At 45.9% G+C, this 14,541-nt stretch overlaps 1 protein-coding gene across 12 annotated transcripts in view; it reads left to right on the top strand.

Annotated features, from left to right (window-relative positions):
- Positions 1-14,541, top strand: part of LOC117643255 — a 41,093-nt gene that overhangs the window by 24,919 nt on the left and 1,633 nt on the right. For all 12 annotated transcript variants that reach the window (XM_034382021.1, XM_034382013.1, XM_034382012.1 and 9 more), the window contains 2 exons: positions 12,766-12,897; positions 13,900-14,308. In XM_034382021.1, the coding sequence (XP_034237912.1) occupies positions 12,766-12,897; positions 13,900-14,308 (541 nt within the window). The remainder of the gene's footprint in view (positions 1-12,765; positions 12,898-13,899; positions 14,309-14,541) is intronic.

The following is a 14,541-nucleotide window of genomic DNA, read 5'->3' as shown; positions in this document are numbered from 1 at the left end:
CTCCATCCGAAAGAAGTCCAGTGTATCTGAAACCCCGCTCTTCAGACCGACGCCACAGAATCTCAGCAAGCGCAGTTTCCATCATCTTGGAAGAACCAGCACTGTTAAAAAAAATATGAAAATTCAGACTGATTTCGTCTTACTTGGTGGTCTGAATCGTAAATTCATAAAATGGTACGAATATTAAGACCAACTGTCTGAAAAGTTTGACCTGTTGTCTGAAAGTTGAATTTAGACTAGCAAGTCTGAATATTTAGAGCGATGGTTATCAAGTTTTGTACATTGTCGTCCGAAAACTAAATTCATACTTGTGAAATCGGAAAACGAGTGAAAAAACCCCGTCCCCTTTGTACATTTTTCGATTTTCTCAGAACTTTTATTAATACTACTGTTGTATTTCAAATAATATTTACGTTTAGTGTCGTAAAAGCATAGAGAATGTTTCAGAGCTCCGAAATGGACACTTATTGCTCTATCCGCTAGTGTCGCATGGACGATCTATTGGAGCTAAAATTGCCACTTGAAGGCGAAATTGCGAATATTTTGTTACAAACTTATTCCAAGTGATTGTCTGAAAGGGCATGAGCGCACCAAAGCAAGATTCAGGTTAATAAGTGCAGTATAAGCTAAATAACAAAGAATACAACTTCACTCTCGCGCATGGCCACGGGTCGGCGCGTGGTTGGGCTAAGGCCGCTCTCCCTCGCAATTCAGCAGTCACCTCTAGCCTCTTCACTACCTTTGCAAGTAGGAGTCTACTGCCGTGTACCTAATTTTTGAGCCGAGACGATCCGCTGAGCGTGTACGATAAACCGATGGCAAAAGTTCGCCGTATTGAGCTCTACTCGACAGAGTGGCATTGTTTAGTGCGACTGTTCATATTCTTCGTACAACTTAGTCTGATAAAATAGACCGACTGGTATCATTTTTCATACAACATGTTGATCTGAAAATTCAGACTAACGTCGTCTGAAACTTTCAGACCGCGAAGTATGAAAGTTTTGGTATGAAAATTCAGACTGAATGTAAGTAAATCGACTTCTTACAAAAAATTATGAATTTTCAGTAATTTTTTTTAACAGTGAGAATAATTCTTGTCGCACTGATTGGTATCCTTGTGAGTCTTCTGCCACACTTCAAATTCTTGTTTGTCTAATTGGCTTTCTTTTTGGTTACTGAGCACTCTTTGCACACAACATCAAAATCAACAACAAGGCCAGTCAGAACATCAATCACTAATCCAATTCCATAAGGAGAAGTAAATCCTCGCTTATGCCAACTGCCGTCAAATGAAACTGTAATTTCTAATACCGACTCTTCACTCAGATCAGGATTAAATTTAATGTGTGCTTCTCTCACACAATGCTTGGTTAGAAGTAACACATCATCAATAAACTCAGAGCTTTCTTCAGCAAGAAGTTTCACAAATTTTGAGTATGTTTTACGAGACATACACTTCATATTTACAGCTATAGCTAGCCTCTCCATGCCACTGTGACCACTTCCGTTGGTAAGGGAGGCATGAACTAATTTTTTGTTAATTTCAAATGGTTAATTTCCCCTATGATGAAGCATTTGTGGACTAGTGTATGACTGGCTGACAACCTGTCCACAACCTCCACAAATCAACTGGACTTTGCATGCAAAGCCCTTATAATTTTTTTCTGCGAACCTCAGCTGCTGCTTGCCGCAAGTTGGACATTTCAAGTTCACCACTAATCTTTCCCAAACATCATTTCGCACCAGTTTGTAGCCATGAGGGTCTAAATCCTCCCCAATGCCTGCATCACTCACAATACTTTCCAAATCACTTAAGGTGTCATCAGCTTCTCTGTCACTTGCAGTGCTTGCAGCCTCCAGACCGCTAACCTCACTTTCCTCGTCCGGCTGGGTCTTGAAATAGTTCAACTTCCGTTCACTGGCAGTCACTTTCCTCGTTTTCGCTGGCGGTTCTTGGGTGTCCGCGGTGCTGGTGGACGGAACACTAGTTTAAGAGGAAATGGTACACCTCCCCTGAAGCGGCATTTCCAACGACGCGCAGGGACCTCTTTCTAACGCCGTCCTGGCCACACCGTTCGAGATATCGATATGAAACTTGGCACACGGGCTCAGAGGGATCAATCTCAATGACGGTGCGTTCAAAAAATTTTTTGAACGCTTAAGTTAGGCCCCAGGGCAGTCCAGTTCTGGTCCAACTTTCGTTCACAACAAGTCCTAAGAAAATAGGAATATCCAAAAAGGGCCACGGCACGTTGTAGCTGCAACTTTGCTCTATCCAGAGAACTTGTCCCCATCTGCGTGCGGTCAAAAATAGAGATCAAAACCTGGTAGACGGCAAACCTCTGCACGGCGGGTTTGGAGGTAGTCGGAGAGAGGAGGTGCAATATTTGTCCGACGAGCTGTACTGTCTCCAAGCCCCGCACATGTTGTCGCCGACTTGTTTCACTGAATGGGGACTGTCGGGCTGGCCACCCCGCCCGAGAGGTTCGCACCGTGACAGGTCGATTTATGGCTCTAGGCTGTATGACCAAACTTTTAAAAGGAGACATTTTCTAGTTTTGAAACTTGTACGAAGAGGTTTGGCGTACTATTCTGGTGACAGGCAACTAAAATTTAAGTTTCTACGACCATTTGACCCGCACCTGTTGAAACAATGACAAAGGTCAAAATTATCGTAGAAAATTAAAATTTGATTCGCCTGGCACAAGGAACACGCGCTGAACACGATTGTCATGTCCTGAAAGTCTAGAATCATCCGTTCAAAAATTTAACTCTCGGAGTACAAGGCCATAAATCGAGCCGTCACGCTGCCGACCCTCTGCTCCGGCGCGTGAATGAGGAGGGGGCCAGCGGGGGGCCCGGCGCAGAGACAAAGCAGCGGGCTGCAGGCGGGTCGCCCGGAGGGGGGGGGGGGGGAGGCGGGGTTAGTAGAGCTCGTCTGCGACAGTGCCTTTTCAAAACTTCGCAAGATGTCCAAAACCGCCGTGCAGAGGTTTGCCGTCTACCAGGTTTTGATCTCTATTTTTGACCGCACGCAGATGGGGACAAGTTCTCTGGATAGAGCAAAGTTGCAGCTACAACGTGCCGTGGCCCTTTTTTGGATATTCCTATTTTCTTAGGACGTGTTGTGAACGAAAGTTGGACCAGAACTGGACTGCCCTGGGGCCTAACTTAGGCGTTCAAAAATTTTTTTGAACGCACCGTCATTGAGATTGATCCCATCTGAGCCCGTGTGTCAAGTTTCATATCGATATCTCGAACGGTGTGGCCAGGACGGCGTTAGAAAGAGGTCCCTGCGCGTCCCTGGAAATGCCGCTTCAGGGGAGGTGTACCATTTCCTCTTAAGCTCGAGCAGAAGTCCTTTTTCCTCGGCCAGCTCCAGACCCAGGCCTAGGCCCAGACCCAGAGGCGTCCTCGACTTGGTTCGGTGTCTTGGACTTGGCGAGTGGTGCAGCAGCAAGTTGAGCATGGCGCTTTGTCCCTCCTCTCGTAACTTTGCTCCTCCTGTATGTTTTTGTTCAGCGGCTCCATTTCAACGAGTAAATGCTTCCAATTTACAGACGTAAGTCTCGCCGGCAGCACGTAAACAATTCTCTCCTACTGTACTGTACAGCCCAGCTGAGCCTGGAGCCGCAGCGGGCGAAGCAGTTGCCGCTCGGTCCGACAGACGGCGCGCGCCCGCCTCACCCCTCCCCACCGCGGTGGAAGCGGGAGATTTGAACGTATCGCGTTTCAAACAACTTCTTTCCTTTCCAGTTTTCCGTTAAATTAACCCTAAAAGACTCCTTATTGGTCGCTGTAAAGCCCGAATTTGAGTTCAGCGACCCCCAAAACCTAACCAGACCATTTACAAGCCCAAAACAGCAAAAAAAAAATCATGGATTTTGAAATTTTTGACATTTTGACATGTTTTTGAAAATTAATTTTTCTACCGACTTAAACTTTGAATTTTTACAAACCGGTTGCAGGGTTTTGAAGGGAAAAGTCCATAGATTTAAAAGTGCCAATAAAAAAATTCAAAATTTTGACCCCCAGACCACATTTTGGTGTCCCCCCCTTAAGTCACACTATTTCTTTAGTCTAGCTGCCTCCCAAAACTAAGTGCCAATTTTGAGAAAAAATGACGGTAAATCCTGGATAATTTTTTGCCAAACTTTACCGTACTTCAAAAACCAGTATCCTCCGTACAGTCTACAGTATTTACCGTACTTGTTTTACAAAATATTCCGTAGTCTTTTGACAGTAGTTACCGTTCTTCCGTACAGTCCATGCCGGTCCATGCCGTAGGAAAGACCAGATCTGGTCCCAACAAAGGCCGCTCCAAGAAGTGTCCACATCAGGATCTTGAAAAAGGGGGGTCGACCGACTGAAAAATTTTATTGCACCTTTCAATAGGTCTCATCAAGACCTTTCCAACGAGTGGTCGGAAGAGGGGTCCAGGAGTCCGACTTCAGCAGTTGCGTACATCAGGAACTTGGAAAAAGAGGGTCAACCGACTGAACAAATTTATAGCAGTTTTTGATAGGTATTAAAAGTACGGGATTGCCGGGGAAAAATGTACGGGATTCCCTGTAAAAAAATACGGCGTTTCCTGTAAAAAAAAAAACGGTATTGCCTGTAAAAAAACGACGGCATTGCCTGTTAAAAAAATTACGGTGAAGTCTGGAGTAATCAGTACAGGATTTACCGTGATCTTTTCTCGCAGTGTGGGGACGGTATTGAAAAACAGTCTTTGGCGCAGGTGGGTTGAAGTGATGCGGTTGCCCTTGTCATCGGCGATGTCACCGGCAATCGAGAACCCGCGCTCCATCGACACGGACGTGGCGAGAGTTGTCAACAGGCGGCGGGCGACGGGGTACATGCCCGGATACTGTATCTTTAGCTTTTCCCACACTTCCAATGGGTTGTTGTCCATGCTGACAATTTCTCGCACCAAGTAGCCCACAGTGGTTTAAAATCCTGTTTTAGGGGGAATAAATCGATTTTTCAAAAGTGTCGCAGGGGGCATTCTGGGGGTCGGAAACGAACTAATACTCTGATACAATATGAAATGACGTTTATAGATTTTTATATGACGCTGGGAGCCACTGGGAAGGGTTTGATTTTAGTCTTTTGTATTTTGATCAAATTCACCTAATTTTCTGAGATGTTTCCTACCCTTATTTTTCCAATGAGGGCGATGCTACTGGTATACTGGCGTGTTTTTCTTTTCTTATCATCAATAATCAAAGGATAGCAGCACACAGGGCAACATTTCGTTCGCGGTTTAGCTCACGGTGGCGGGTTTTTGCTACAAATGCGTTCAAAACATTAAAAAACACACTTTTGGAGTTTCGGACATCGATGGGGCCCGATGGGGCGGAGTTATTAGTGCGAGGCGCTTCCCTTACATGTATATTAAGATGCCCCGATGATAACTTTTCCGCACTCGTCCGCAACACGAAACGCAAGGGGACCAACACCACAAAAACGTGCCAAATTGATTAGTTTTGGGGATAATCGCTTCTGGTGTGCACCATTCAAAATGAAAAAACATCAGTGCAATTGTTTTTCTTCTCAAATATTTTGTTTTTCTTAGTAACAAAATGATTTAATGCGGCTCAAAAGTTAAATCTAAGTATTTTGAGCATTTTTTAGTTTTGCTTTTTTTGTCAATTCTGTCATTTTTCTTCTAATTTTGCTATTTTTCTCATAATTTCAGCATTATACCGTCAACGGGGGTAACTTGGGACACCAGGGGTAACTTGGGACAGTCTGCCCTGCACAGCTTGTTGGTGCTGCCATTCAGCGACGGGGGTTCATAGCGTCAAACCCGCGGCAGGGTTTTGTTTCAGAGGCCTCAGGGCACGCGCGGAAAGGTGGAAGAGGTGCATAACATCACAATTAGTATTTGAGAAACAGGAAACTACATAAAAGGGTTTTTGACAAAATATGTAAATCATTGACAAGTTGACCCTAGTGCAAGGAGTGAACTGCAGATTTGGCCGTTTAGTATCTCTGGATTGTTAGATCATACGCAGACAATAACGTTCGCAAAAGGGCGTTGATTATAGTTTGCCCATCTTCGGTCCACACTTCAATTTATCAAAAATCGAAATTTTTCGGGGTAACTTGGGACAGTCTTTTCCTCATGTTTCCAGCAGTCCTAGCCTTCTAGGAGTTGACTGACCCGGTCCCTGACATAACTTAAACTTCGGATTTTACGCTGATGATGGAAAGAGATGCCTTGCTCAGCAGTTTTGTCTTCTGGTAATCCATATTTTGAAATTTTCAGAAAATGCTTGGATAATACCAGTAGATAAGAGAGTTCTACGTAGAGCCCTAGATATAGTCCAATATCGGTCCTACAACAGTTCCTAGGCCTGAATTCTTGGTCTTCATGATGTAACTTGAATTTATTTCATCCATTAACATCAATAGATGCATGGGAACGTAGCTAATTACCTACTGTCCCAAGTACCCCCGGTCATGGGGTAAGTTGGGACACTCATACCAGACCGCTGGGAAACGATATAATCGAGGCAAATGAACCAGACAAGCATGAAATCATGGGGAAAGGGTCAAACTTTAACATAGTTGGGGTCCATTGGTCTGGGTTGAGAATCTTGCCTCTGGCGTTCAAAAAACGTGAAAAAAGTGTCCCAAGTTACCCCCGTTGACGGTAAATCCAATTTTTATCGGACCACCTTTTTCTTTGAACCAGTCTTTGCCTATTGCCTACCGATGATTCAGTTCAATGCTGGTAGCATTTGGTCGCACGGGACGCTTGCTGGGACTTATTCCTCCGAAAATCGCATTTTAAACCACTGTGTAGCCCCGCACCTCAGCCCGAGCTTATGCTGGGATGTCGTTTCCAGTGCGCGTGCGGCCTTCCCTCGAGGAGACGACGAGCTCAGCGTGCGAGCTCCAGAGACCGCCACCAGCGTTCCCGGCCACCGCGTCACTTTCTGCTAAAACAAAGCGGAGCATTGCAGTGACGGATGCGCGGCTGCGGTCTTCGTTCATGCATACATAGGGGATTGTGACTTACCAGCAGAGGTCGTCAGTGAGGTTTAGCACCAGCTCCTGCTTCACCTGCTCCTCTATGTAGGCAACGGCGTCGGCTGCGGCCAAGGGGCTTTGAAAGTAATGCTTGATGAACCTAGGGTCCAAAATAGTTGCTGCAGCAACCATTTTGTTGGTCTCTATGCCCCCGAAGCGTCGCAAAAGTTCCCCGGAGAGGAAAGTCTCCAAACGCGACGCGATATCACCCTCAGCAGGAACCGCGTTCACAGCCTGAAAATAACAAAAAAAAAAAGGGTTAAAAATGAGGCATGATTGATATTTGTGCAGAGTATACAGTGGTTGTACCCTTACCTTCAGAAGGAGGTGGTACATCGGAATGCATTTACTCAATGTTGTAGTTTTCTCGGCACCCATCTCCTTTGTCGCCTCGTGGAATGGTTTGAGAAGGTCCTAGATTGACTGCAAGGTTTGCTGTTCTGCAGCATTGGGCATGTTCACAGCAGGAAATTTGGAGGCTGCCAAAACCACCACCGGCCGCAACTCCATCCACCTTTCTAGCATAAGATAGGTGGATTCCCAGCGCGTAGGGACATCCTGAAGGAGCCGCAGGGTTGTGCCCTCACTTTTTCCGAACTGCCCCATTTGGATTTTCTTAATTTCGTCGGAGAAATTGCTGATGCAGTGGGGCAATGTCACTACTTCCTTGACCTTCTTGAGCAGCTCGGCCACTTCTGGAACATGGGGCTGTTGGTTCTTGTCTTTCTCAAACAGGGCCACTTTCGGGACCAAGTTCAGGGTATGGTCGAAGCATGGCAGTACTTTACTGCTGCCGAAGGTCAGCTTGACAGCCAGTTTTTGGCCCGTCCTGTTTATTTTTTGTAAAAAAATGACGGAGGGATGGGCATATAGTATGATCCCTGCTGTGCGTGCGTCCGTCCGTCCGTCCGAGGACTTCCCGTGGTCCGATCTTGACCAAATTTGGTATGCAGCCTCCTTGGGTGACCCTAAGAATCGCCCGGTGGCAGCAAATCCGATCCGAGCCCCGGGGGCGCTGCTGCAGGTGCATCATGGTCTACATGGGGTCGAGGAGGATTTCGGCAACGGATACAGCTAGGAGGGCATGTAGGGGTATTTTTGGAATCGGGGCGACGAAACAAAACCAACGGTGCCAGTTTCAAGCGAATCGGAGAAGTTTGGACCCGGTTCAAATCCCAGTGGGGTATATTTTGGACATTCTTTTTATTCAAATTTTTGCATTGTTTCTGATGTTTTTGAGGGCGCTAATGACGAAAATAACATTTATTTTGACCCCAGACTCAGGTTCAAATCCCGTCAGGGTTAAACATAGGGTCAGGGCGGGGAAGAACTGGACAGGGGAAGAACTGGACACCCCATATTTTAAGGGAGTATGGGGCGATTTGTAACAGATTTTGGAATTCTCTATACAAAATTAAGAACATTCTGCATATCGGTGTCAAACTTGTGCCAGTTGAGCAGTCTGGCCCTTCATCTAGACTGTGCAGCTCCATTGGATCAATCTGGAGTCCGTAATCTTTGAAATCTAAGACGTTTTCCAAACCCTTGCATGCTGTTACGAATCGCCCCAGCATGGGGTGATTTGTAACAGCCATGCGGCTTTTCATAACATCCTACACATTAAACGAAACATCGTCGGGAATGATATCTCCTCCACCAGTTGTTCTTCGGGTGTCCTGCAGACGTCTAAAAATCTACATTACAAGCTGCCGTTGACCGCCTCAGCATTAACTGATCGGCTCTGTCAATCCTAACCTCACTTTTTTCAACTTTAGATGAAAAAATAGAATAACTCGCTTTAAAATGCATTTCGAGCTGTGTAAATGAATTGGAATAAGGCAGCAGATGATTCGAGAAATAATTCAAGCATTTAATTGCAAAAACTACTTAAAGTCTTGTTTTTATACGGGTCTGTTACGAATCACCCCAAATGCCTGTTACGCAAGAAATACGAGCCTAACTATCACTGGACAAATTAAGAGCAACTTATGCCACGTGGTTACAATGTAAAGGGGTCACGCTTCAAGGCCCCAACGGTACTTCGATGGTGATTCACACCTGGGGAGCCTCAGACAGAAACTACCTAGAACTCAAAATGAAAGATTTTCCCTGTTTGCCGAAATTTCGGTGTACCCTATATTTCAAACGCCCTCCAAAACTATACCTGAGCACCGATCACATCCGCTTCGATTGTTCAAGGACCCTGTACTTGAAGTGAAAGAGGGGCCATACTCAGAGTTTCCTCTGCTCCCTCCACTTAAATTAATAAACGCATTTGTTACGAATCGCCCCTGTTACAAATCGCCCCATACTCCCTTACTTCAAATACCGTAGGCACAGGAATAACAACTATCAAAAGTTGTTCCGTGGCATCAGCGGTTTAATACACGACAGTTGTCAGGCCAGTACATACGGCATTTGAAGTAAAATGTGGGGTGTCCAGTTCTTCCCCTGTCCAGTTTTTCCCCGCCCTGACCCTAGGTGAAATTCGCACATTCCCTGATGAACGGGACGGGCCAAAGTTGCCGATGTATATCGCTACTTTTCCTGTTATATATTTTCGGCATTGTTCGTGATGCAGGCCGTCACACGCAGGGGATCGATGGCCCAGTCAGTGCAGCATTTCAACATCTTGTCCCCCAAGAAGACCCCAGTGTGACCCCAGACCTTTCCATCAGTCTAATAAGCCCTTTGACTAGGCTCTCCATCTGTACTCCCTCGCCGTAGTGCACGGTCACTCCCAAGTACCCCGACGTGCTGTGCGACTCCGTCCAGTTGTCCGCCGTCAGGCAAAGGCTAGGCGCTTCACGCAGTTTCTCCCGCACAACACCTGCCAGAATCTCGTACTTGGACTCCATCAGGCGAGTAGTGGTCCGACGCGATGGAGGCGTCCATAGGGGCACTGCTCTGCTGGCAAAATAGCGAAAGCCCTCACCATCGGGGAGGGACAACGGCAGGTTTTGCCGCATCATCATGAATAAGAGTGCCTCTCGGAGCTCTGCGTCCTTCTCTCCTCCAGCTGTAAAATGGGTCAAGGATGTGATCCCTGGCGCTACGGGGGACGCCCAAAACTAAATTTTAGATTTTAAAATTTTGCGCCTACCTTTTAACGACGTGGACCGATGCAGACTGGCTTCAATTGTCATCTGACTTTCCGGGGGGATCTGACTTCCTCCGCTTGGCTGCTGGTGCTGCACTTGACGCCGTACCAGTGGTGCTCGTGCTCCCAGTGGCGGTAGAGGCTTCGTCCTAGTCCCACAGAAAAAAAAAAAACATTAAGGGAGGGTGGGGCACCTAGTGACACTTTTTGGATTTTGGCACTCACTTCGATACTGTGCGAGAAATGAATCTACTTACACCTCAGAAGGTTGCTTTGATCCTTCCTTGATCGAAATAACATGTTGTGGCGTTTTGACAACACCTATTTCTATTATTTACATAGCTTCCCGCAGACCTCTGCACTTGTCACTTGGTGCCCCAGCCCGGGGCACCTAGTGACAGGACATTTACCTCACATTACCAGCATAGAGCGACGCTCCAGCTAATTGAAAACTATCCGTTTTGGACTCTTTAAGCTTTTTAAATATCAAACCATTCTGAACGGCGCCATTTTCCCCAAGAAACTGCATTTTACTAAATTGCCAATCAAATTCAATGTTCTACCAAATTGTCGTTAAAAGTATTCTCATTTATGTTTCGTTGTGTGACAATCGGTGACTATTTACTTCGCGGTTGCCAAATCGATGTTTTGAAACGTTTAAGTCGTTGAAATACGGTAAATAGAGTGTGTCTGTCACTACCTGCCGCGGGGGCTCATTTTCGTTCAAAATTTGATATTAAGGAAATGAAATCACATGTTTGAGCTGGTTCAGCGGAAACAACTTACTAAAGGTCCTTATTATTGATTAAAAGTGCCAGAACGATCGGCAGTGCCGTTTACTGGAAGAATGGCGAGAAAACATTTTGTAAAAAAGTCGTAAAATCTGTGATTTTGGGTTATTATTTTCTTGCTTTTATTCTAGGGGCTAAAATATTTTGTTCAAAGTATCACTTTCACTTGAACATGATTTCACAGCACAAGACCTTTAGATTAGCCACCTCAAGGTGTCTGAAAGTGCCATAGGGTGGCCAGGGCACCCCTGTGTCACTAGGTGCCCCTGTCACTAGGTGCCCCACACTCCCTTATTCCTGCCCTTTTCCGAGAAAACACCGGGCCAGACAGACGACGCAGGAGCTGGGCGACCTGCAGGCTTATTCCGTCCATTGCTTTCGTCGATCTGTCTCTCTCGCACCCTTCACTCTGAGAAAAAATGACGGTAAATCCTGGATAATTTTTTTGCCAAACTTTACCATACTTCAAAAACCAGTATCCACCGCCCTTGCAAAATGGAAAATATATGGGCATTATATGGCCAAAATATATGGCCCAACATGTATTGACGACATATGTGTAAAAGATAATTTAGCAAGATACTTTTCCGATACAGAAAATATGTGGCAAATATATAAATTTCATACATTGCTCTATATATGTAGGCAATATATAATGTCAACACACCATGGAGTCTGACGACTCAGAGACTTCCTTTACTATTAGCAAAGAATGTAAACTTCGCCTTACGAGGACATCCAATAGTGATCCTACCGTATTCTCTTAGAAGAACTTTTCGCGCTACACCCAAAAAAGACATTTAAAATTTCCGAACTGTTCCCGTTAACTTGTTAAACAGGATTTCTCAAAATTTCTTAGAGACTTAAACGCATAGAAAAGAACCTTGCCCCTGCTCAATATATGGCGTCAATATATTTTACAAGATAAAATCATGTTGAGAAATATAGCCGCCTTTCAACATCAAGTGCCAAGATTTTAAGAAAAGTTACTTGAAAAGTCTGCCCTCCTCACCCTGCACCATCCCACGACGGGCACCGTGTCAGATATTGAAACATACATTTCGGGAAGGTAATATTATATGGGGAAATATATGCATCATATATTAACGGGCACCAAGATGTACCCCCATATATAAACCACGTATGGCGCAAGATAATTTGCAATATATTGAGCAAGATACAATTATATTGACAATGCATGAAACATATATGGAGTCATATATTGACACATATTTTCCATATATTTTCCTTTTTGCAAGGGCGTACAGTCTACAGTATTTTCCGGACTTGTTTTACAAAATATTCCGTAGTTTTTTTATCAGTAGTTACCGTTCATTCGTACAGTGCATGCCGTAGGAAGGACCAGATCTGGTCCCAACAAAGGCCGCTCCCAAGAATTGTCCACATCAGGATCTTGAAAAAAGGGGATCGACCGACTGAAAAATTTTATTGCACCTTTCGATAGGTCTCGTCAAGACCTTTTCAACGAGTGGTCGGAAAGGGGGTCCAGGAGTCCGACTTCAGCAGTTATGTACATCTGAATCTTGAAAAACAAGGGTCGACCGACTGAAATAAATTATAGCAGTTTTTGATAGGTATTAAAAGTACGGGATTGCCGGGTAAAAAAGTACGGGATTCCTTGTAAAAAAAGTACGGTGTTGCCTGTAAAAAAAAGTACGGTGTTGCCTGTAAAAAAACGACGGTTTTGCCTGTTAAATAAAGTACGGTGAAGTCTGGAGTAATCAGTACAGGATTTACCGTGATCTTTTCTCGCAGTGTGAGAGGGCTCTGCTACGTTTTCGTTTATCGTGAAATGGACTAATTTGTTCGCAGGTCGGCGGACCGCAGGTGACTGCAGACGAGGTTGCCTTCCGTCGCAATGAGTGTCTGCACGTCAAGGACTACTGCACGAGGGAGGACCACGGCCACCTGGACGAGGTGCTGCATGACCCTGGCTTGAGCGAGGTAAGTAAGACGTGCACTGTGATTCCAAGTGTAGCATTTCAGGGCCCACTGCGGCAAAAGGCTACCGAAAATTCTGTCGATTCGTTTGTCAATATTCTCCGTGCGACCCTATGAGTTTACTTTGATATACGAGTTCAGCGACGATGCACGGTAAAAACGGTTCCCGCTTTTCTCAGGAACTTCCTGGAAATCGCCTATGTCTTCACTATAGGCTTACTTGGAAAACCAGGATCCGTTTTCACCGTGCGCTTGCGTCGCGATGGTGGTGACTCTTTCATTCCCAGTGTACAATGGGACAAACCGTGTCTCACACTAATGTCTGACCGTGAAAGACTGCACTAAGATAAGATGGTGGAGATTTTCTCCATAATCCAACCGAAATTCGTCTAAATATTTATAATTATGCTACAAACAAAATAGCACATTTGTGAACACCCAAAAAGAACAACTGAGTCACACTACAACTGCCCTCCTTAGTCTCTTCAAAGTATTGTGTGACATCAGTTCCTGGGTACAATTAAGACCGCAGATTTTCCCGCGTGGGAAGGTACAGTGAATCCTTTATGGTATGTTAAGTCAGTTGCACCACCATAATATGTAGCATTTTCATCATAAAATGGAGAATCTTCACTGTTCAACACTGATCCACGAAGCGGAAGAAGGGGTTAAGTCGCGTTGATTCAGTGACCTCTTATCAGTCTATCAAGTAAACGTGAGCGAAAATTTGGTCCAAAAATAAGTGTGGTGAGACAAGTCCCATCCTCTTGCATGTATTTTTAGATGACATTCCCCACCTGTTCTCCCACCTGCAAGGTTCAGGCCTTTTAAAAGTGCACAGATTCAACTCGACTTAACCCCTTCTTCCGCTTCGTGGATCTTAGAGTGCACACTCGCAAATGTGGCTTACTCCAAAATACTACGCAGTTTGTTGTGCATGAGCTTTGCACTATTTGGCGCATTTTGAAACGTTTTGTACATAGTGGTTCAATGACCTTGTTGCAGGTCAAGAAGGTGCTCGGGATGGACTGCGAGCGGCGCCCGCACTGGTGCAAGCTGCTGCTGGAGCGGGTGGCCCCGCGCGTGCAGCGGCTGTGGGTGCGCAAGGCCAACCGGGAGCACCTCCTGGTCATCAAGGACATGCCCGAGCTGCGCTACCTGTACGTCCACAACGCCAAGCTGGGTGCGGAGGCCCCGGACCTGCCACGCCAGCTGCAGGACTTGACCGTCGTGAACGTCCGTCGGCAGCACCTGGAGTCGGTCCAGCGCATGGCGGGGCTGCGCAAGCTGGCCCTGGAGTGGACGCACGCGCCGCTCGACGTGGCCTTCCCGCCCCTGCCGGCCGGCCACTGTGGCGTGCAGTGGCTGTGCGTCTCGCTGCGGCCCCTGTCCACCGTCACGTCACTGGCCAAAGGTGCGTTCCATATTAGAGTAACAACACTGGGAAACCAAACGTAGACATGTCCACCTTTCCTGGTGTGGAGTAAGTCTCCACACTTAGACGTGCAGAGTTTTCAGCCATGTCACGAAGCCCCTATCTCATAGCATGATGCAAACGCCGACAACTCCTCGTTTGAAGTGTGGAGGCTGCGAACTTTGCACGTCTAAGTGTGGCACAGGACTTCTTTCTAAAAGGTTCAATATTTG

This window comes from Thrips palmi, unplaced genomic scaffold, assembly GCF_012932325.1.
Source record: "Thrips palmi isolate BJ-2018 unplaced genomic scaffold, TpBJ-2018v1 HiC_scaffold_17, whole genome shotgun sequence".
Taxonomy (NCBI): Eukaryota; Metazoa; Arthropoda; class Insecta; order Thysanoptera; family Thripidae; genus Thrips; species Thrips palmi.
The sequence above is the reverse complement of the archived record's forward strand: the minus strand, read 5'-3'. Positions and strand labels throughout refer to the sequence as shown.